This window comes from Tachypleus tridentatus, chromosome 10, assembly GCF_004210375.1.
Source record: "Tachypleus tridentatus isolate NWPU-2018 chromosome 10, ASM421037v1, whole genome shotgun sequence".
Lineage (NCBI taxonomy): Eukaryota > Metazoa > Arthropoda > Merostomata > Xiphosura > Limulidae > Tachypleus > Tachypleus tridentatus.
The window spans coordinates 166,907,990-166,930,566 of NC_134834.1; the positions used below are offsets into that span (position 1 = coordinate 166,907,990).

Genomic DNA, 22,577 nt, shown 5'->3' on the forward strand with positions numbered 1-22,577 from the left:
GAAAGAGCAAATGAAATTTAGTGATATTAACAACACAATTTATGTTCACGACTGTCTCAAAACTTCTACTATATCTCTGTTCTCAATGCTTTATTGTAACATCTAAAACTGTACAAAGCAATGAACTGGTACACTGCAGTTGATTCGACCTACTAATTGACCCCATACTGACATATAGAATTTACATACTATAATTTTCTAATGTTTTATGTTCCATCACAAAATTTTGCTAGCTTTCTGTTATTAAAAGTAATTTGTTAAAAAAAAATTTAATCATGTGTTTTCAATAAAAAATCTTTTAACAAATATATGAAGTCAAAGTGTTGATTACTCCAAACACAAAGTGATTTTCATGTTAAAAAAATTAAAAATACTTGTATTCATTTGAAAAATCTCTAATTACTTTTGCAAAGTCTATAATATTCCAACCACATAATTTGTAAATCAATTCACAAACTTGTAGCTTGTGTTAACTTACCAAATTACCTGACATACAAGCTACTTAGCGAGTATATTTTGTGAAAAATGTTTAATATTAATATTCTTTATTTTATCTATTATAACTTTACCTAATCCTAAAAGTTTCTAACTCTTACATCTTAGTTACTTTTATAATGATAAATAAAGAATAGACATGGAAAACAAGAAATATATTAACTTATGTGGGTTGCTTTTTTTTGCTGTTGACTGTCATAGAAACTTAACCCCATTTTTTTTTTTTATACTAAAGGAAATATCTACACTAGATAAGAACACAGAATAACAACATGTAAAAAACAGATCATTACCCATAATTATTTTAACTTTTCTGGTTTTATATCTCTGTAATAACAGCTATTAAAAATTCAGCTAAGCTTGTCAATGTGTTTTCTTATTGGAATAAAGTTTAAAATGGAAGCAAAACAAACAATTCTCTGTACTTAAAACATACACGTCATTTGACAGACTAAAGGTTTGGCTTTCTATTGATTCTAAGTAACATAGTATTAAACATTAGAGAGAACTATCGGTAATTTATAAAAGAGAGGATGGGACCAGTTCAATATGGCAAGTGGGGCCTGGTTGTCTATTTCATGGCTTTGTAACCAAATAAAATTGAAGGTTATAAAAAATTTTACCTTTTTTATTACAACATTGTCATTGTTCAAGCATTTTACAACTAATTTTTGTAGATATCAGACAGCTGGTATATAAATTAGAGGAAAGGGAATATCTGGAAAGCAAATGTCACAATTCTTATACTAGAAGAAATTTAGGATTTTTTAAAAATATTATTTTACATTAATAAAGCTTAAAACTTGTATAATATATTATGTAGTACAAATTTTGTTGCTGGATAGTATGTGTTATTTCTAAATTGCTTATGTTGTAAAAGTAAAGAAAATGGCCATTATTCCATCCAAACTTTGCTTTTGTGACCTGGATAATGAAATTTAGCAATTAATCTATTTTCTATGTAAATGAAAAGGTGCAAATTTGGCCATTTTTACATAGAAAATAGATTAATTTCTAAATTTCATAAAACAACATATAAATTATATATAAATTATAAAACAACATATGAATCAAGATTTACATGTATTTATACTAAAGTTATACAAAAATGTTTAGAAGTGAGTAGCATTTCAAGACTTGCAATGGTAATGTAAATCACTTTCACGTATCAGCCCTTAAATATAGTCTCCCATCATGTTTTCATTATACGCTCCTTGGTAGTGGTGTTCAAAGTCCAGTATATCTTGAGGGAAGCACTTGCCTTGCTCATCTGAGTATGCTCCCATGTTCTCCTTGAATTTTTATAGATGAGGATTAAGGATATGGGCTTTCAGGGACATCCTGCAGCCCATTTTGCTGTAGTTCTTCACCACAGCCTCAACCAGTGGCACATAATTTTTGGCCTTGTGATTGCCCAAGAAGCCCCAAACCACTGTGACAAAGCTGCCCCATGCTTTTTTTCCCTTCCTGGTTAGCTTCTTTGGGAATTCTGTGCACTCCAGGATCTTCTTTACTTGTGGTCCAATAAAGACACCAGCTTTGATCTTTCCCTTCAACAGCTTAGGGAAAAAGTCCCAAAGCTGCAGACTCCTTATCAAGAGCTGTGACAAATTGTTTCATAAGACCCAATTTTATGTGTAATGGGGGAGACAACACCTTATGGAGGTCCTTATACTTCCTGTTGTAGTGCTCTGCAGTGTCCCTGCTGTCCCAAAGGCAAAGATAACAGAGAAACTTGGTAAAGCCTCCTTGAATACCCATCAGGAATGTCACCATTTTGAAGTCTCTGATAATCTCCAAGTCATACTCATCATACTTCAAGACTTCCACCAAGATCTTGATGTTGTTGTATTCCTCTTTGAGGTGCACCAAATGAGCCAGGGGAAGAGACAGATATTTATTTCCCGTTATGAACCAGCACAGCTTTGAAGCTTCCAGATGAGCTATCAACGAAGAGGTGCCACTTGTTTGGGTTACAGGTAATTCCCATTGCCTCACACATACCAGATACATTGTTACAGAAGCAGAGCCCACCTTGACAAGTGAAGAAGCTTGAAAAATGTCGGCGACGATTCCTCTGACTTGAGACTTGCACACTTTCATTCTTGAAAATTCTACAACATTCAAGAAAGTTCTTGAAAATTCTTGTATGTTCAAGAAAATTCTCTATCAGCTACTCAGCACTGAATCTACCTGGAATGTTCTGGAAAATGGGTAAATTTGAAAATTTTATTACCCAGTCACAAAAGCAAAGTCTGGGAAGAAAAATAGGTCTTTTCCATTTTCTTTAGACATAAGTAATTGGGAAATAACATTTTCTGCCCAGGAACAAAAAAAAGTAAAAATTTTGTTACACTGTGATATTAAAATATGGATCATTAACTATATTTCAGTTCCATGTTTACTTGTATACCATGATAAGAAAGTAATTAAATTTTGAATGTAACATAGTAAAACTTTACGACAAAAATAAACCTGTAGCTTAAGGATTAATATTATTGTATGAGAAGTGTCTACAAAAAACTCCTACATGTGATTAATGTTAAGAAGTATTTATATATGTATTAGAATTACAATTACAATCCTTTATATTATGTTCAACCATATTTACTTGTGCTAATGGGCCCTCATCAACGTTACAGCTGGTCCATGGATTCCAGTTTTGTTGTGGTGGTGACCAAGGCACAACACCACCCATTTGAGGTTTACTAGTAGGTTCTAATTCTGATGTTTTCACCTGATCTTCCATTAGACTGAATGGTTCAGACATATTAACATCCTAAATAAAATATTTTAATAAGTAGACATCTCCATTTACACCTACAAAATAACTTAACAATTAAAAGAATAGCATAAAAGTATTTAACCAAAAGGTTTGTATGTTTATAAATAGAAAATGAAAAAAAATTTTAAATAATATTTTAGTCATAAAAATGTATATATGACAAAATGTCTTGGAATATAAAGTCCAACAGTTCACTGAACAGCTTTACAAATTCATTGCAATAATTTGAAATGTTTTATATACATTTAATACAATTAGAAGAATTAAATTCAACAATGATTTTAAAACATACTTAAAATCAACAAATGAACTTTAATGGATGTGAACTCTTAAATTTCACTACTATTAAACAATCAAAAGCATTAAAACCATTGCACGTTTTTGCTTAAAAGCTGAATGTACCATCATCGCTGTGTTCCTCAAATGAAGTATCATAATAGCAAGTAATAAAAGTTAATGTGTGGAACAAAGTCAATACTGTGAATATTTTGTATGTATCAATAATTTTTTCCCCCTTATCTTGACACACCAACCTGAGGAATTTGAACAGCTTCAAGTTGTAACAGATGTAAAACTTCACACAACTCACTTTCTAATTCTGGGCTTATATTTACTTCATAAGGTTCCAACTGAAAACAAAAGTAAACATGATAACAACTACATGATAATGATTTTTAGAATAATAAAATTTGTAAACTATCTTTGTTTAAGTGTGATCATTAATTAAATGAAATAAAAAGAATACAAAGCTCATGGAATTTCTAACAATACCAAAATGGTAAACTATTTTTTGAATAATTTAGCACAGTCTAAACTCAAATTAAAAACAAAGATACATTACAAATATGAATAATACTTTATTTCAAGAGTAAACCTACTTTTAATCTATCTTTATTTATTCTATATCTTCAATATTTAACAAGACAACTAAATTAAAACATTCTTTCATATTTTGGTACCTCTTAGTACAACATACATCAAATTCTTCTTGCTTTTCACTGTTTAGCTGAAGATTTTTTGTACTTATTAAAACAAGCTTCATATTTTTATAAATATTTAAAATACCTAAGGAAAATTATTTTTGTTAATAGCATTAGAAAATGTATTACTTTTTCCATCTCTTTCTTCTTAGAGCTCTGCCCAGTGTATGCTTCAATAACTTGGAGATGATAGAGTTGTCTAACAAGTGACAAAGCACATGATTTTGAGGCAACTTGCTTGTTTGAACCATGTTCTCTAGCATGTACATCTGTAAAATAATAATATTTATGTACTAAGGCCAATATTATTATAAACAGGCCACATTAAACTTGGATAATGCTACTGGGTTTATAGAAAGACTTAATACCATAAACTTTTGTTACTTTCATACTAAAGAAAAAATAGTTTGTTATAAAGTGGGTTAACTGAGAAATGTTGTTGATCCAATCTAAATGTGAGGATGTTGCATTAATGTTCTTTGACAAAAATCAAGTGGCAAAGAAGAAGGGAATTTTTTTTAAATTCCACATTATTTTTTATCAAAATTTTCAGCATAAACTCTGTCCCTAGGAATGACCTTGTAACCATTCAGTACTTGTAGTTTTCATGCTATTAATTTGAAATTAGCAAGCACATGTTCAATACACTTGGCAGATAATCAGTAAACACTACAATGTTTTCATACACAACATCAGTTTGTTTTTTTATTATGCCTTAACATCTGTAAAGTAATGCCTTTCTTACACCTTTTTTCTTTTTGCATGTTGCCTAACAAACATGCAAAGTAATTTTCATTCTAAGATTAAAAACACTTTTATGCATCAGAAAATTCACTAATTTCATATGCAAAATCCTTATAGTATCCAGGTAGTTTTATCAAATGCTTTTAAGGAAAAAACTTCATATTTTATGTTATTTTCATTAACAAATCTCTATACAGATTCAGTCAAGTTGAGCTCAATGACCACAAAAAAATAGGAAATATAAATTATGCCTTTTTCATTCTAGAATGACTACAGAATACAATATGAAAACACATGTTTAGATTAAATTAATGTAATTTAATTATTTTTGTAATCAGATTCTGCTGGTCATAGCTTGATAAGCCTAAAAATTTCACATTTGGAGAATGTGAAATGAAAATTTAAGTTAATCTAATCTATATATTTGATTAACCAAAAACATCATAAATTACTTTATCAGTACCATAGAATTTCATTACAACTTATCAAATTTATTAACTAAATTGTACTTGCATCTAAAAATATGAAATTTTGAACAGCCATATATTCAAATTACCTTCATGAAGGTTTCTTTCAAAGGAAGGGTACTGCTATATTTTAAAATGCTTGAGAAAATAACTAAGGGGACATCCTGAGCTTCTGACTGGTTATTCACAGGTCATATATCAAAGTAAGTGCATGAAAAGAACCATTTCCAAAAATGAAAAGTAGTGAATGGAGCCACTGTGTTTGTTTTACTAAATACAGTGATAGTTCAACAAATAGAAAAGATAAAATGCTTTTATATTTTAGCTTGTAAATATTGGTAATTTGAGTTCCTAATATAAAAAAAAAACTATAGTATTTGTATTTTAATATTAAAAATATCAAATGTGAACCATTGCTGCATTCAACATATTACAGAACACAAAAATCAATGTTTAGATGTGTTTTTTCAAATACTTACTTTTAAATTAAGGAATTAAATAATATATAATACCAACACATGAATTATAATCTACAGTATGATATCAAACTTAAGAAGATAAATTATAATCTATATGATATGAAACTTAAGATAAATTTGAAAAATAGTAGTTCAATAAAATATTTTGAATGTGAGTCAACAAACATGATGACATGACCTTTCACCTGCGACTCATCTGGACACAGTTAAATAATTTTTTTTACACTATCTTCAGAGAAGAGATATTACTAATTTAAGACACTTCTTCCGGTCTCCAAAGAACTTTTGTTTCCTTTTGAAGTTACAACAATGTTCCAATATAGGAACAGTATTTCAAATGCCTCAACAGAATAATGAACTTTTCTAAATATATATGTATATTTAATAATGAAGGTATGAAATAATTTCTTAAGAATATTTTCACTAGAGAACATAACTTGTAAAGGTTTTATTTAAACAAGTTTCATTATATAATTTCACATTGTGAGCCACATAAAAATTACAACTTTCTACAAAACTAAATTGAACCAAAACTGATTTTCTGGTTTCTTAAATTATATATTGAAATTTATTTTATAAAACTTTTATCAAATACATCAAATTTCATTTTATTCTCAAACTTTACAGTACTATCACATGGGAATGCTGGGCAGTAAAAGGTAAATGTGGGTCACCAATGCTAATATGATAACAAAAGTATGTTTTTGTTTTTCAGAGAAAATAGCTTTCACATAAACAATATCATCATAACCTCATCTATTTCTTTAAGAATTAATATTTCAAATTTATTACAATCTAACAAAACACTGTATACAAATACACAACATTCAAACACATGAAAACACTTACTTCTGCCCAGTTGTTTCACATAAAATGACATCTCACTGATGAAACTCCTGTAGATTAAACAGTAAACAAATATAAGCTATGTGAATAAAGATCCCACTAGAATACAAACACTGAAATAATCTTAGTTGCACATCACTCTGTATTTCTATTTCAAAACCTTTATTTGAATATATTGGTACTTGTTTTTTTGAGAAAATGAGAAACTAGATACAACCCTCAGATTATAGGAGACAAATTCAGTAAAATGATTCTGTGTAGAGATGGGCAATTAGTGGCATTTTCTAACTGATTAATCAACAGCTCAATGAAATCATCACATCTGATTAATTAATTAATTAATTAATTAATACAGTTTCATCAAACTGTAGTACCTACAAACAAGCCAAAAGAAAAATAAATATTCAGTGGGTACTGTCATCTAGTTACAATTTTGCTAATCAGTAGTTCAACAATAAACAAATACACAAAAAGAAAGGAAAACAACTGATTTACTTCCCTCTAATAAACAGTTAAAAAACAAAGCTGATTACAAAATTAGTGACAGTGTCAGATAAACTTAGCAGCTTTATCATAACAAAGACAGGACAAGCAAGTTTGGTGGCAATATTTTGATTGAGTAATTGGAATAACCAGAAATAACAATAACATTGGACAACTCAAATTCTGACTCATTAATTATTTTCATCACAACCAATATGATAAAGATTTTGATTTGCCTATTCAATATTAACTTCTGTCCATTGTGCATGTAAAGATGTTACAGTTACATTCAAAATTTAATTAAATGTATACTGTTATAAATGTATGTCAACAAACTTTGTATCAGAACATAGTTTATAATTCATTTTAAATTTTAAAATGAAATATTCAAAAATATTTTCAATGTTCACTTATGTCATCATGTGACATGTACTCTAAATTTGCACCCTTTTTAATTTGTATAACTTCAATAGTATATATAGCTTTTACAGCATTTATATAGTGCAAACACAAGTATCAGATAATGACAAAGGTAGTTTTAATATCCTAACTACCCTAGTTGCTAACATTATAAATATATTTTCCAATCCACATGATGAAAGTCCCTCCCACCTATTGATTATTTTCAATGCAATTTTTAAAACCAACATTTTCAATATACACATTGTCATAACCAATGTAAAAGAGCTTTTTATTTATATTTCAAGTTATAACTTCCTTTTACATTTGGTAGCAACAGACTTCAGTTAAGAAGAGAATGATTTTGTGTCATTATTCCTCACAGCATTTACAGAATTTTATTTCTCCTATTTATAGATTAATTAGAAAAACAGTTAAATGATAGTAGTTTTAAAACATTCTATTCCTACAATTGATATAGTTGTGTTTTTAAATTTTGCCTATTTGAAATGTACAATAATGTTTAGTAAAAAATGAACTTAGAGAACACATTAGGCTGATTTAGTCACATGTTCAAATCAAGCTTCATGCTGCACATATATTGGTGTATAAGAATCTCAGAGATGCCAACTATTTCAAATGACTGAGTGTAATGATTGTAGACAGAGCCCTTTCACAGTTTTAGTCCTTTTAGATTTGCCAGAAACAAGACAATCTGGTGAACGAGGCCTCTTTTTTTCCCATCTTGTGAACGATCACATTGGTGTTTCTATGCCGCTTAGGAAACGAGAAATACCCATCTACGCGTGAGCTGATTGGCTGACAAGCACTGATGACGTAACTATGGATTCCCCCATGTACCCAGTATGGAGAAGCACTGCACTCACACTATTGGTAGATGTCGAAGATACAAATATTTTTTACTATTTCAAGCACAAACATGATTACTGCAAGTAGCCATTTGGACTATGTCTTTTATTTATTATCAAAATTTATTTGTATCTCACTAGAAATTTTCTTTTCACCCCTTTCAAGCCCTGGGAGAACAATTTATTACTTTATTGTATAGGCCTATATAATATATAATAATTTGGGAGTTGCAACAAGTCATAATATTTGTCTGTATGAGCTTATAGTCGTAATGTATACACACATTTATCAACATAAAACTACAGCACTATGACTTTTGAGATGTGTACAAAATTAAAAAGAGTTCAGTATCTGCAGAGAATGAGAATGAACCAAAAGCATAATAAATTGGTTATGCTTTCAGCACCACCTCTGTGCTGAAGCATACAGAGAGACTTACAGAAATATAGTAGTTAGGTGACAACTGAACTATTTCTAAAAGTTCAATGCCTACTAAATCATTAACCAACTTTTGTTGTTCCTACATTTAAAATTGGCATTCATAGTCAACTATTCATCAAGTTTCCAGAATTATTCCAATTCATGTAAATAGTTTGAGTTTCATTCCCTATCCAACTTCATACTTTTGCTGTTGTTTTTGATTCTGTCAAAATATCAAGTTAAAAATCTTATTTAATACTTGTGAATAAAACAAATAATGTAAAAACTTTTTCAAAAATATAAGTAAATGTATGGATGGTATTTGCATCATCTTTACATAATGATGCCTGAATAGGAATGATGAAAGTACCATCCCTATCTTGTTTGAATTCTTTTTGAAAATTAGTTATCCACAGATTTACTTCCTTTGGGTACAGTGAGGTTCCAACTGTAACAGCTACTGATTATCTATTATTTGCTGATAATTCTTGTTTGTTTCACCCTGTAATTAATCTTTCTAATGAAACACCCAAGTTTTATAAGAAAGCTAACTTTAAGAGGTAATGATAACATTCTTTACACCAGAAATATTGTCTTTTCAATTACTACTGGTTAATATTGATAAAAACAGATAATTTTAAACTGTCATCTCAGTGAAATTGGTTGATACCAATGTTTTAGCTTTTAAGTTGTGTAAAAAAACATCAGAAGAAAGAACAGTAAATGAAAACCTTTTGCTATGATATTTACAGACATTTCTAGAGTTTACGACCAAGTCATTACATATATATTGATAAAAAAAATACTGTATAGTATTATAAAGTTCTAATGACCTTATTCAGCAGATTTTAAAATGCAATTTTGATGAAGAATCTGGGCCATCCAGACATAGGCAGTGCTACAATCTGCCTGATGTATCTACTTTATACATATCATGTTCAGCTTGAATAACTGTTTCAGCTAAATTTAACATGCACACTTTGTACAGGAACCTCCATTCACTCGATTTGTAGACAGTTATCTGTGTACTAATACCTTAATTACTTTGTAAGAATATCATGCTTACTAAGTTTAACCTTTTCCTTTAACTCTAGTGAAAATTTGCATTAAAATTTCTATCTTAATAATAGCCTTAGGCTTTGTTTTCAATAAAAGAAATTCTATAGGATGTGTTAGTAGAATTTGTTATTATTAGAAATTAGCATAAAATATTAGCTTAACAACTCCTTTCAGTAATTATTTGGTATTTTGATAATTTTTGTATTATAACACTTCAGGTTTTATTCCATTTAATATCAAAAATTGGTAGATTTTGATAACTGTGCAACAAAATACATTGAATATTCATATCTCTATGAATACAAACACAAACTATAAATTATAAGCTTATGTTTTAAGTTTTCTTTAAAACTTCTTACATAAAACAAAAACTATATTTTATAACAAACTGCTTTTTAAATGATCAAACAATGGAAATATGCTATGCATGTTAATCCTTTAATAACCCAATACATTTTTAACAATCATTCATGTCGAGTTTGGAGATGTCATTATCAATTTTTACATTGCTCTTTATTTTTAACAAAGTGAAACTTTTTATTTACTTTATAGATGACAAATCTACTGTTATAGATACTAATGATTTTGATACAAAAAAAATGAATTACCAACTTAAATATATACTCAGTGATTCCAATGGTTAACACAATATGTTAACTTCAAATTTTTGTAAGTACAAAAGCATATCAAACAAATCACCCTAAACTAATAATTTATAGTTGGATTATTTAATACTCTGTCAGTTTCATATGATGAGCACAGAAATTTGCTAAATTTTCTTACAGTTATAGAAAAACAACAACTTGCTCCTATAAAACACTATACACACCTTGATAGCTTTCTGTGGCACATTCTTGGGCACCAGAACTTTCTCAAGTAGAACACGCCAGGCAGCAGAATAATCCCTTTCCATTGATTGCCAAAACACTGTAGTGTCGGCAGGTTCAGCCACTCAGGCGATAAGTAACGGTGTCACAGCTCCAAACCCACTGGCTTAATATACAAGTGCAGTCTTTCTTTTAACTTGAACTTTGAACTCAAAATTCAAGCAAAAAGACTTGAAGTTTGTTGTTCTCTTTGTAATATATGCACATATTACCAGGGTAGGGATTAATATTCTTTTTTGTATTTGTTTCATAAAAGTAAAGCTTTCTGAAACTCATAAATATTTATACGTATTGTTAATGTTTCATTTTTATCAGTTTATGAAAAATGGCTTCAATATGAAACTTGTTAAAAATATAAAAAAATTGAAACAGCTGATTTGAAAACTCAGTAATCTTAACCTTTCTCTGGCCTCTGTTCCCTTCTTTCTGGAAGAGATAAAGGGCCTACAGTAATTTACATTTTAGTTTTATGCAGTAAACTGTATCTACTTTGCACAGCAGAATACTAGCACTGCTACTGTATTTCTTCCAAATAAAAATATTACTTAATTTACTTCTGCATAACGTAAAGTTTGCTGTTTACTGCTCTATTATAAAACTTCTATATAAAGAGTAAACAGCCAATTTTACAATAATATTTTGTTGTTTAAGGGAAAACTTCAGTTTGTTTGGCTTCAGAAAACATTATTAATTCAAAATCAAAGTAGCTACATCTATGTCATTTTACCCTACTACAAGAAACACAAATAAACATGTCTAGAATGTTTTGCAAGATTTTTCCCAGAATATTAGAAATATCAGTTTAAAGTAAACTAATGCATAAAATTAACTACTTACACCTGTTTAAACTACATATTCAATGTCAGAAGCTAGAGAATTATTGACAAACCAGAAAGCTTAAAAACTGTTCTAAGAAACAAGTTAGTTACAAATGGTTTTTTTCTCTTCCACATTCTTAACTTGGTCACTGTGGTTCAAAATTAAAAGTTAGTAATAAGTAGCACTGGACAGACAGATTAAGAATGTGGACAGAAAAAACATCTACAACTAATTAATTTTTGTAACAATTCAACTGTAATGTTTTCTGAAGCCTTGTGGTACATTAACTGCTCTTAACAGGAAATAATTTCTCTCCTTTATTAAAGCAAGGGGTTTGGAGCAATGGAAATGTAAATTTTTATTTGCAGACTAACTACTATGGTGCAAGCATTTTTGTCACCTAAGCAGTTAATTACATGATGCCCATGCTTATTTATTCTAATAAGTATATCTACACTAACAGCACCTCTTTGTAAGATTGGTTTGTGCTCATACAAACAAGAATTCACATATTTTTGCTGTTAAATAATTAGTTAAATGTTCTTTTTTACCACTCTTACAGAGCACAAGATAAGTAATGTTTCGTTATCAGTCCAAATCTAATCACTTTTAGTCAATGAGTGGACACTTTTGCCCATGCCTGACCATTTGATTTTCAAAGTGGCAATCACATACACTATGATCAATGTATGTGCAGATCAAACTGGACTTCCCTTAAACTTAAGACTTCAAGATTAAACTAAATTTATTTATTATATCTACTACTGTGTGGCTATACTATTTGAAGAACTCAATAATGTCCAATGAGACTTTTTTCCTACTACATCCATCCTGTGTATAGGTTTGTGTGTGTGTGTGTGTGTGTTTTGTAGTGACTACAAAGTACATTCACACCAACAATGTTTAATATCCTAAAAAGTTACTAAACGAATCTTAGTTTGAAAGTTTTTCCCATAAAAATCACTTAAAATTCATTTGCTCATTAGAGCAATTGCACTTTATAATGAAAAAAAAACAAACCAAACTTAAGTTTTTTTACTTTCCCATCCTTTGTCTTAATTAATGTATTTAACAGTGTATAAAATAACCCTGGATATTTTGAAAAATTAAGCATATTTCATTGAAGTTTGGATGACCTCTACTGTCAAACAAGTCTAGGATGTTACTTTTGTAAAGACATATTTATGAGTTACTTTTAACAGTTCTGTTGTAATCAGTATAACCACAAGTGTGGTTTTTATGCTCTCAAATTCTACATACAGTTTAATGACACAAGTTCAGTAGAAAACATGTAATTAATAAGTTTACAAAGTTTCCACCACAGTTTAGCTCCTTTTCTATTACAAAACAACAACAACTTAAACTTTAAAATATAGTGATTTGTTATAAAAACATGTTTACAAAGTTAGTGTGCTACAGAACCTAATTTTGCATGATGGATGAAGTCAATATATTTCAAATAAAAAATGTATTGATTAGTTGTAGCCAGCATGGGAGATAAACAACTTCTAGTTACGTAGAACTGAGACAAGTGATAAAATTGCAAGTATGTTATTGTAATACAGTAAGTGGCATGATGTTAACAAACTAAATCAAAACAGCAAACAAAAGTAAGAGAAACAATGTAGTTTTGGTTAGATATGCTATTAAACAGAAAATTCTTACTGAAACTCTTATCTCTGAACCCATGTATAAAATGGAGGATAAAGGCAGTAAAGAGTATTGTCTTATACACTGACAAATACCATATTTTACCTTAAAACTGCATTTCTTTTATTTACAATATCTTAGTTACATTTCTTACAAACAAATATGTAAGCATGAAAGCAATAATTGTATGGTTTGTAAAATTTAATGTCTAAAAAAACTTAAAATGTTCAAAACAGTGAAATCACAAAGCTTAGTTCTTTTGCAACATTTTAAAACAGTTGCAGAGACATTTTTGTACTAAATTAAATTATTAAATATCTTAAGTCCAGTGAAATATTCTGCATAATTTAGTAAAAATAATAATTGGTGCTCAAGAATGTATCACATTGAAATTTTATGGCACAAAATCTCAGAAGCACATCACAAATCAGTTGTATACCAAATACCATTACAATAACTACACTAAGCAAAAAACAACAGAAAGGAGAAAAAACCTGTTATGGTCAGGGCCCACTTGACTATACTTGTATTCAGCAGAAATCTTGTTTTGTTGAAAGAACTGGTGAAGACGGGATTTTGCATTGTCAAGGGTCCAGTTACCATGAATGCCTGCATTCATGTCTAAATCTTCAGCCTACAGAACCATTAAGAATGCTTTATGCAACATACACAAGTTAACTCAAAAAACACAGCAAAAGTAGCTTATTATGGTTCATAACACATCAAAATCTGACATTAATACAATTCAAATAGACATGGAAAACTGTTAAAAAAAACTAATTTAAATTCACACATACACTATCATCAACCCCTGTCCCCTTGAAAAGCAACACACCTCTCTTAATGACATTTAGTGTCCAATGAATACCCATTAAATTGCTTCACCAGTGTAACTAGACCACTTTAACATTTGAAATAAATACTTATGGCACACTAGTGTTTAACTAGGCTCTGGTAGCAAAACAGTGCAACATAAAAATAATCTTGGGCAAAAAATATATTAAAATACTTTAGAATGGTTGCACTACTTAAATACCTATATAATCTATCCAAAAATACTTCAGCAAATAAATAAATAAATAATCTTGCTTCACCTAAAACAGCAGGCAACATCTCTTAAGCACAGCAAATTAAAGTAACTTGGTGTTATTCACATCACTTCATTCATGTGCTGTAACTTTGAGTGAACACTTAGCTTGGCTCCTAACTCACTGCATCACATTATGTTCAGGGTAACTCAGTGATGATTTGCAGGCAAAGTGACAGTCAAAATGATGTGATAGAAGTAATTTCAAGCTGCTCTGTTTTACTGTATACAACATATCACCTATTGCTTACAACTTGAACAGAATTCTTTATGCTTAACTAAAACCTACAGCTACAAGTTCCATAAATTGTGTGTGCATGCATGCACATGTCTGTGTATATACACACACACACACACAAACAATCTTTTTTTAAATTATTTTTTATAAACTAGTACAGGTATAAAGTCAAAGCTCTGCCCAAGGCACTTGTTAATACAATATTATAGTTCATATATATAGCACATGCACTACAAGTTGCAACTTAATTCATTACACTAGAGTAAAGATGTACACGAAATCTGATATCTAGAAACTTCAGTCTTCAATCTTTTTCACTAATGCATTCATATAGAAGAATTATAATTTTATCATGTATGAATTCATGAAATAGAAGATTACAAACTTACTGGTGTGATAGCTAAAAGTTCATTATTTTAGCACTATAACACAAGATACTCTGTGCCAGTGCAGCCTCAAAAAGCTAATGCAACTCCACTGTAATTATTTCATTTTTTTAAATTTCTAACACATAAATTTTTTTGCATATTCATTAAAAAAAAACTCACCATCATCATGTGTAGAGAAATAGTTCTAAACAATCAACAGCTCACCTCTTCCAATCTTCGTTTATTAAGACGATCCAGATAATCTTGAGGAGGTCCTTGATGATAGGGTAAATAGCTTGTACCTATTCCTGATTGGGAATTTTTATGGCCACCCACAGCCTGATGAGGAGGAGGAGGGACACCAGGTGGTAACTGGCATCCATCAGTTTCATCCTGTGCCTCTGTTTGCTCAGTGGGAAGTGCACCTGACTAAAAATATCAAATAGACATACCTCTGTTTGCTCAGTGGGAAGTGTACTTAACTGAAAATATCAAATCTGCATTACAAACTGATGAAATAGTTTTCCCTTTATCTTTCATACCTTCAAGATACATGACACATACAAAAACACAAAATCTTCATTTCTATAATAAATGTTTGCTTCCTATAATACAGCAGTCCCTGGTGGATACAACTTCTCCCTTTAATGACTTCCTTTTAGATACAACTTCTTCTGTGCACATAACAATTTTACAATGATCTGACCAAGAACCATGATTTTTGGATGGAAGGTTGAATAACATCTCTTTCGTGACTTTTCGTTTGAATACTAACATGCGTGTTTGTTGTGTGACTTTATATGTACAGCTATGTAATATAATCTGAATCAATAATGATTCAAATATAGTTTGTTGATATCCACAAAAGAAAAGTGATCAAATACCACCAAATTAGGAAAATGAAGACACTGACATAGATGACATTAAAGGAAGAGTCTGTCTTGTGCTATGAAGATGCTAGCACTATTGCAGTTTTGAATGAAGACCAAGCAAACAGGTCAAAGAAAACTAAAAAAACTCCAACCTCACAATGGAAGGTGACAATGAAGATGACAAACTGGAACCCAAATCAGTGACTTCTACAACAAAGGCAGTCTGATACTTAAAAGAAATTACAAACCATAAGTTGAAAACAAACAAAACACTTCTCTATATAATATCTCCTAGTGAACACTCAGAGTGACTCTGTTAAATGTATGAAACAAAGATGGATGATTTTTTTATTAAATAAATCTGGTGTCAGTGCTACATATGTATGAAATAAATGTGATTGATAAATAAATTAGTTTAAACAAAACAATTTTAAGTTATTTTCACTAAACTATTATCCATCATAACTATTATTGTATCAATATACTATATCATCTGATTAACTATACAGTATATAAACCATTATGTTCAAGCCTTGACAATAGTGCCCGACACAGCTTGAACTCGATCATTTGTTATGTGATTACCGATTCTTTGAATAACGACTTCCAGTCAGATACAACTTCATCATGACAGACAGGTCGGTCATATCCAAGAGGGACTACTTTAGCAATGCACATCATAACCCCTGATAAAATAAGGCAGAAAGTATTCAAAAGGAAACTTTTACAGAAATGACTTACTGGAAATTCAACTGGTACTTCTGATTGGTTTAGTTTTCCAATACGCACTAGATACTGAAGAAAATCCCTAGCAGCATTTGTCTGTGCATCCTTCTTATTTGTAGAGTTTCCAACACCAGTGTAATCAAATCCTGGAACTCTAACCTTTTAAAAGAAATTCATATGTAATGCATTTTCAAACAGAAAACTCTGGATATTATCTACTTTTCAAAGATTAAATAGATACATTACACCAACATTTGTTTTCCAGTGGCAATTACATTAAAGTAATATTACACACTTCAAACTACGAAGCTACACAACAAGTAAAAAGTACTGAATTTCCAGAGAAAAAGCAGAAAGTTTTAACAGATACATCAGATTTTGTTTAAACAGAATTTACCCCAATTTTTCAATGTTCATTAACAACACAAAGTGACACTTCTTGTGCTAAGTGTTCTGAAACAACTGTTCTGATTTGAAACATTTATACATTTCTAACAATTTGTTTTTCAGTGTTTGTAATATATATACACACATATAAAATAACAGAAAAGCAGCTCATAGGGTAGCTTTTTTGCAAGTAAATACTTATTGTAGTATTCACATCTCAATGAAAAAATTTAGTAAAAAGTGAAGGTTTTCTATTAAAAAAAAAGGAATTTTCTGAAAACTGCTACATCAGAAAAGTGTCAAGACTGCTAAAATAAACTGTAATGTTTTTACATATTAAAAGTGGTACCCTTCATTGAAAAATATTTTTATAAGAATTCCATTTTATCAGTACTATCTAAATCAATAAAGACAATCAAACCTTTACATACATTCCTAGGAAAAATAATGCTCTTCTTGTGAGGAAGGTACTTCCATTTAAAACTGTTCTGTGATAAAGAAATGGTTGTTGTACATATTATAGTTTGTTTTTTTTTTTGAATCGTAAACACCCAAAGTGCGACTTTTTTTTAATGGATTTCTGCTTGTGGTTTATTATAGTAAGATTTATAGCCTTGTTATTATAAATACCTACAGCAATCAAATGCTTAAAAGATCATAAACAAACCAATTTAGTTCAGTTATAATAAGGAATACGAAGCTCTGAGAAACATGTACAAAGTTTTAGTAATTTTAATTTTTTTTATTCCATAGCCTAAAACGTTTTCCCTCTGAGATACGATTTCTAGATTCAATTATATGTTTTATTCATTGCAAGGCATGTTCAAATTACTCTTCAGAAGTTATTTACATTAAAAAAAAAAACACACCAGTGTATCATTATACTGAAAACAAAAATCTCAATAGGACATTTGTTCAGAGTGGTGTCTAACAAAAAGCACAATTTATCAGCTGTTTGAAGAACCCTTTATGTTTTGTCTGAACTGTCATTGTAACTAAACAATTTACTTTTCTATAAGTTAAATATATAACAGTTATTTGTTTTACAATATAATTTGATTACATCTAAGGACTAATAACAAACTTAATCCTAAAATATTTCTATTCACAGAATCTGTGTGGTTTTATCATTAAGGTAAGAATCTCCAAAAGTTTAACTTTAATATTCTAGAACTTAAATATAATTTTAGATATTTCAGAGAATGGTATTAATTGTACATTAAGAAACTTGAGAACATAATTTTAATTGATTTGCAGGTATTTAACTATATAATAAAACCTTCTTGAAATAAGTGACTTAATTCACAAGACTAATTGACAATACTTTATTATTGTGTAGCCTAATGTTTTCAACTGGATGGGCTTCTTCAATGTTGTTGTTTTTTTTTCAGTATTTATTTTCTAATCGATAATGTAGATGCCACTTGACATTTTGAATTCATTTCAATGACATACAAATTGCTTACTGGAACATTTAGGAAAGCAAAAAGCTTTCAGAAATAAAATAAAATTTTGGTTACTTCTACATATCACTGGCAGCTTTTATATGATGAAAATTCATGGAAGATTTTAAACATTCTTATTTTTTATATAATAATACCTAATTTTACATATTTTGGGCTTAAAATTTTTGAAAATCTGCAAAAATATTCTTTTACTGCTATATGTCATTGAATAAGGTGCACCTTTATCTGTATAATTTTGCTATACTTGCAATAGAGACAGCAAAAAGGAGTCAACCCTTCTTACTGGACTCAAGGATTTTCAGACCAGTTGCACAGCTAGTGGAGCAAATCAGAATCTAAGTTTAAAAATAATCATTGAAAATAATATTAAGAAACATTTGCAACAAAAGGAATGTACAAAACTCACAAGGTTGTGATAACAATGGACTAGTACATTTTAATAATTATGTGATTATTCAGTTTGTATATAATTAAAAAGGAAGTTTCATTAAATGAGGTACAGCGACTTGGTTAAAACATCTGAGGATACGTCTTGATTTGGAACTCATTTCAAAATTTTATAGTTTAAAAGTATAAAAGACCAATGACTCAAACCTGCATACAAATAAACTAAGATGCCTAAAATAAGTACCTCTACTACCAATCAACATTTCTGGGGTTGGGACTGAAATATCACTAGGCTTATCCTCAGTATTAAATGTGAGGTGCCACTGACATAAATAAATATACATATAAACTCACCTCACATAAGAACCTTTGACGATGCTTAGGGCCAGTATTTTTCACCTCATACTCTGGAGTAACTTTCTGTTTTCCACACCAAGCATACAAGAATGACTTGGTTTGATCTGCCATTTCTAACAGTTTTTGTGTAATAATTTCAAAATGTTGAACTCTAAATTAAAAAAAATAATTATTAAAATTCATATTTCAACATATTGTTTGCTTTAGCTCTTTCAATAAAAGTAAAACACGATACAAAATCTGTACATGTAAATATATTACAGAAAAATATATTGGGGAACAACAATATCATAGAAAACAAAAGTAGTTAGCTAAATTATAACTCTGAAACTATTAATACTGGTACATATAAATATATACAAGGACTATATACATCAATCTATATAAAATTATAAATACAAACAACACTTTAGGAAGGCTTAGGTTTAGTATACTTTGGAAAAAGAATTTAACAAATTAATACATATAAGTATATACAAGGACTATATATATTAATCTGTACAGAACTATAAATACAAACACAACACAACACTTTAGGAAGACTCAGGTTTAAAACATTTTGGAAAGAAAATTTAACAAAATTTTAATTGTTTAAGAAAACTAAATACTTAGTGTGTACAAATAAAATAGTTATACCTGCTTAACAACCACATCTAATATTTCTCTCTCACTCCTAGACTATACTAACTTTCTAACATGCAGTAATCAATCTATTTGTATAATTATAGGTAAGCTCTAGTTAAATAAAAACCATAGCCATATAAATTTCAACAATCAACAGAAAAGTTACACACACCAAAATAATAATCAACATTCATAGTAGACTATTTATGTTCACTATTAAGTGCTCTCATTATAATTAAGAATTTAAGTCATTTATCAGCTGTATACTGATTAAATAATTTTAAGTTTGATGTACTGTAACATTAAAATATAGTAAATCTAGCCTACATAAAGGCCTTGGTGTATCATGGCAACTTACAATTGATTTTGAAACAGGAATCATAAAAGCCAAAGTACATTTATCCAGATAAATTAGTTCGATTACTGTTGTTCCATCTTGATTTTAGTGATGGCGTTATTGTGAAACCTTACAAGTGTAGTTAGTATTGGTATAATAGCTTTAGAGTTAAGATGCAGAGTGGAATCACCTCTCCTAGACCCAAGTGCATAACATTTAACATGAAAGTATAAATACTCATTCAATTTTAAACAAATCATTTCTACATTAAGCTATTTTCTGTTTTATTACCAACATTTTTAATAGAAAACAAACCTTTTTAATCAGTGAAAACTCAAAATAATAAATCACCAAATGTTTTTCCAATTTTGTTGTCTATACATTTAATTTTATACTTTCAGTACATAGACTTAACAATAACATTAGACAATACTTTAGTGGTTAATCAACATGATACAAATGCTATTATTAGAACATAATGGTATCAAAACAAACTAGATTTTCCATATATTATAGATTGTACATCTAAAAGATTTACCAGTATTTATTCTATTAATGTCACAACTTCATTTAATGAATGGTCATGATCCGACAGGCTCATAAAGAAATTCACTTGCCCTAGTTACACTTTTCTGCCTGTTTGTTGGTGTAACATATATACCAAACCTCAACTTGTAGCATCACACATCCTTTTGGGCTCACCCACACAGAGAGGTGGCAACATATTTTATTTAAAGTGAAATTTAGTCATTTAAATACATTTCTTGAATATCATTATCAGTTTTCTAAAATGTTACTGGTTAATCTTCGTTACTAAGGTTTAATAGTAAAGTTACTGCCAATAACAGAAACTGAGTCTATTTTAATCAGCTTTTCACATAACATTATCACTAATAGTAATAACAATCACTAGCAAAACTAGTTCAGTAACTAAAAACTTCTTTGATTTAATGGAACTTCATATTACTTATTTTAATTTTTTTTTATAAGCCAAGGTATTGTTCAATTAACGAACGTATTAGAAATAGAAGGCTTAAGTAATTGAGTATTTCTTCACTGTAAATTACACTAACAATTAAACAAACAGTTCCTATTCTAACTTTATTAGTCTTTCAAAATACTATATAGTTTCATGACAACAACAAAATTTAACATAATTCATTACATAAAATAAGGCTTAATACATATTGCGCAGCAGTACTTCTATCAGGCTGACACCAATACAATTAGTATCACGAAATAATACTAATACTAGTAATATATACACAATAATTTATATTTTAAGGAGCAGTGATTACTATTGCTACACAATCATATAAATAATTATTAAAAGCACCTGCCCCACGTGTGACTCAACACATCAGATCCTTGAAATTCTTGATTCTCCTTTTGTGCTAAAAAACCTTAAACGCTATTCATATTCCTATGAGGTAGTACATATGCGCATGTCTGTGACGTAGAAAAGCTAAGGATTCTAATGTTATCTGTTTAACTGCATGCTATTTGATAATTGCGTGTTTTAAACAAAATGTTATAGGTAATACTATGCAATTATTTCATTATTATAAAAATTAGAATTGTGTATCTCAAGGCGGCTGGTATGGGTATTAGAACGTTTATTAGAATATAGTAGAGAACAACGTTTCGACCTTCTTAGATCATCTTCAGGTTAACAAAGCGAGTTTGAAATGTTCTCTACTATATTTTAATAAACGTTTTAATGCCCATACTAGCCATCTTGAGATACGTTTTTACTTCAAGGGGGTTTCTCGTCATCATGAAAAATTAGAATTCATTATTTCCATTCGTGAAGTTAATTTTGTTTATGTACTTGTTTCAATTCATAAATACCATTGGTTATGTCATACAATTGTTTAATGACTGACAAACATGAACCATGCTGGCCATTGATGTTTGTCTTATTGTTGAGTTCGACATGGAAAACTAACGATAAGAGTATATTTTAAACGTTATATTATTATTTAAACGGTCTTTTTTTTGCATTAAAACCTACTTTATGTTTTGGTGAATGTAGACTAATAATGAAGAAACTTGAAAAGTGATCTGTATTAATAGTAATACAAATTACAAGTACAACTAGAATTTAAATCGTCAGCGTAGAATAGTATAAACAGGAGGATGGAATTTGGATTGTAGCTTTAGGTGCACAATTCAGCCAGTTTCCACTTACGTACACTCATTTAAACTAATTTCAAAATTTTAAGAGTCTGTATAAAGATTGAATTTTTCTTGACAAGTCCAGCTAACACAAGAAATAAATTTATAGTAATACAACTATCAATCGTCAGCAGTGGGCTAATATTATTATAGTGTTAGCAGGCCTA

At 29.5% G+C, this 22,577-nt stretch overlaps 1 protein-coding gene across 1 annotated transcript in view; it reads right to left on the reverse strand.

Moving 5' to 3' along the window:
* LOC143230864 (ATP-dependent RNA helicase A-like) overlaps positions 1–21,686 on the reverse strand; it is a 57,803-nt gene extending 36,117 nt beyond the window's left edge. Inside the window, 9 exon segments of the mRNA XM_076465143.1 lie at positions 3,107–3,274; positions 3,814–3,909; positions 4,390–4,529; positions 6,800–6,846; positions 13,878–14,017; positions 15,302–15,505; positions 16,690–16,833; positions 19,269–19,422; positions 21,569–21,686. Coding sequence (XP_076321258.1) covers positions 3,107–3,274; positions 3,814–3,909; positions 4,390–4,529; positions 6,800–6,846; positions 13,878–14,017; positions 15,302–15,505; positions 16,690–16,833; positions 19,269–19,382 — 1,053 coding nt within the window. The 5' untranslated portion in view covers positions 19,383–19,422; positions 21,569–21,686.
* Between the last annotated feature and the right edge of the window lie 891 nt (positions 21,687–22,577).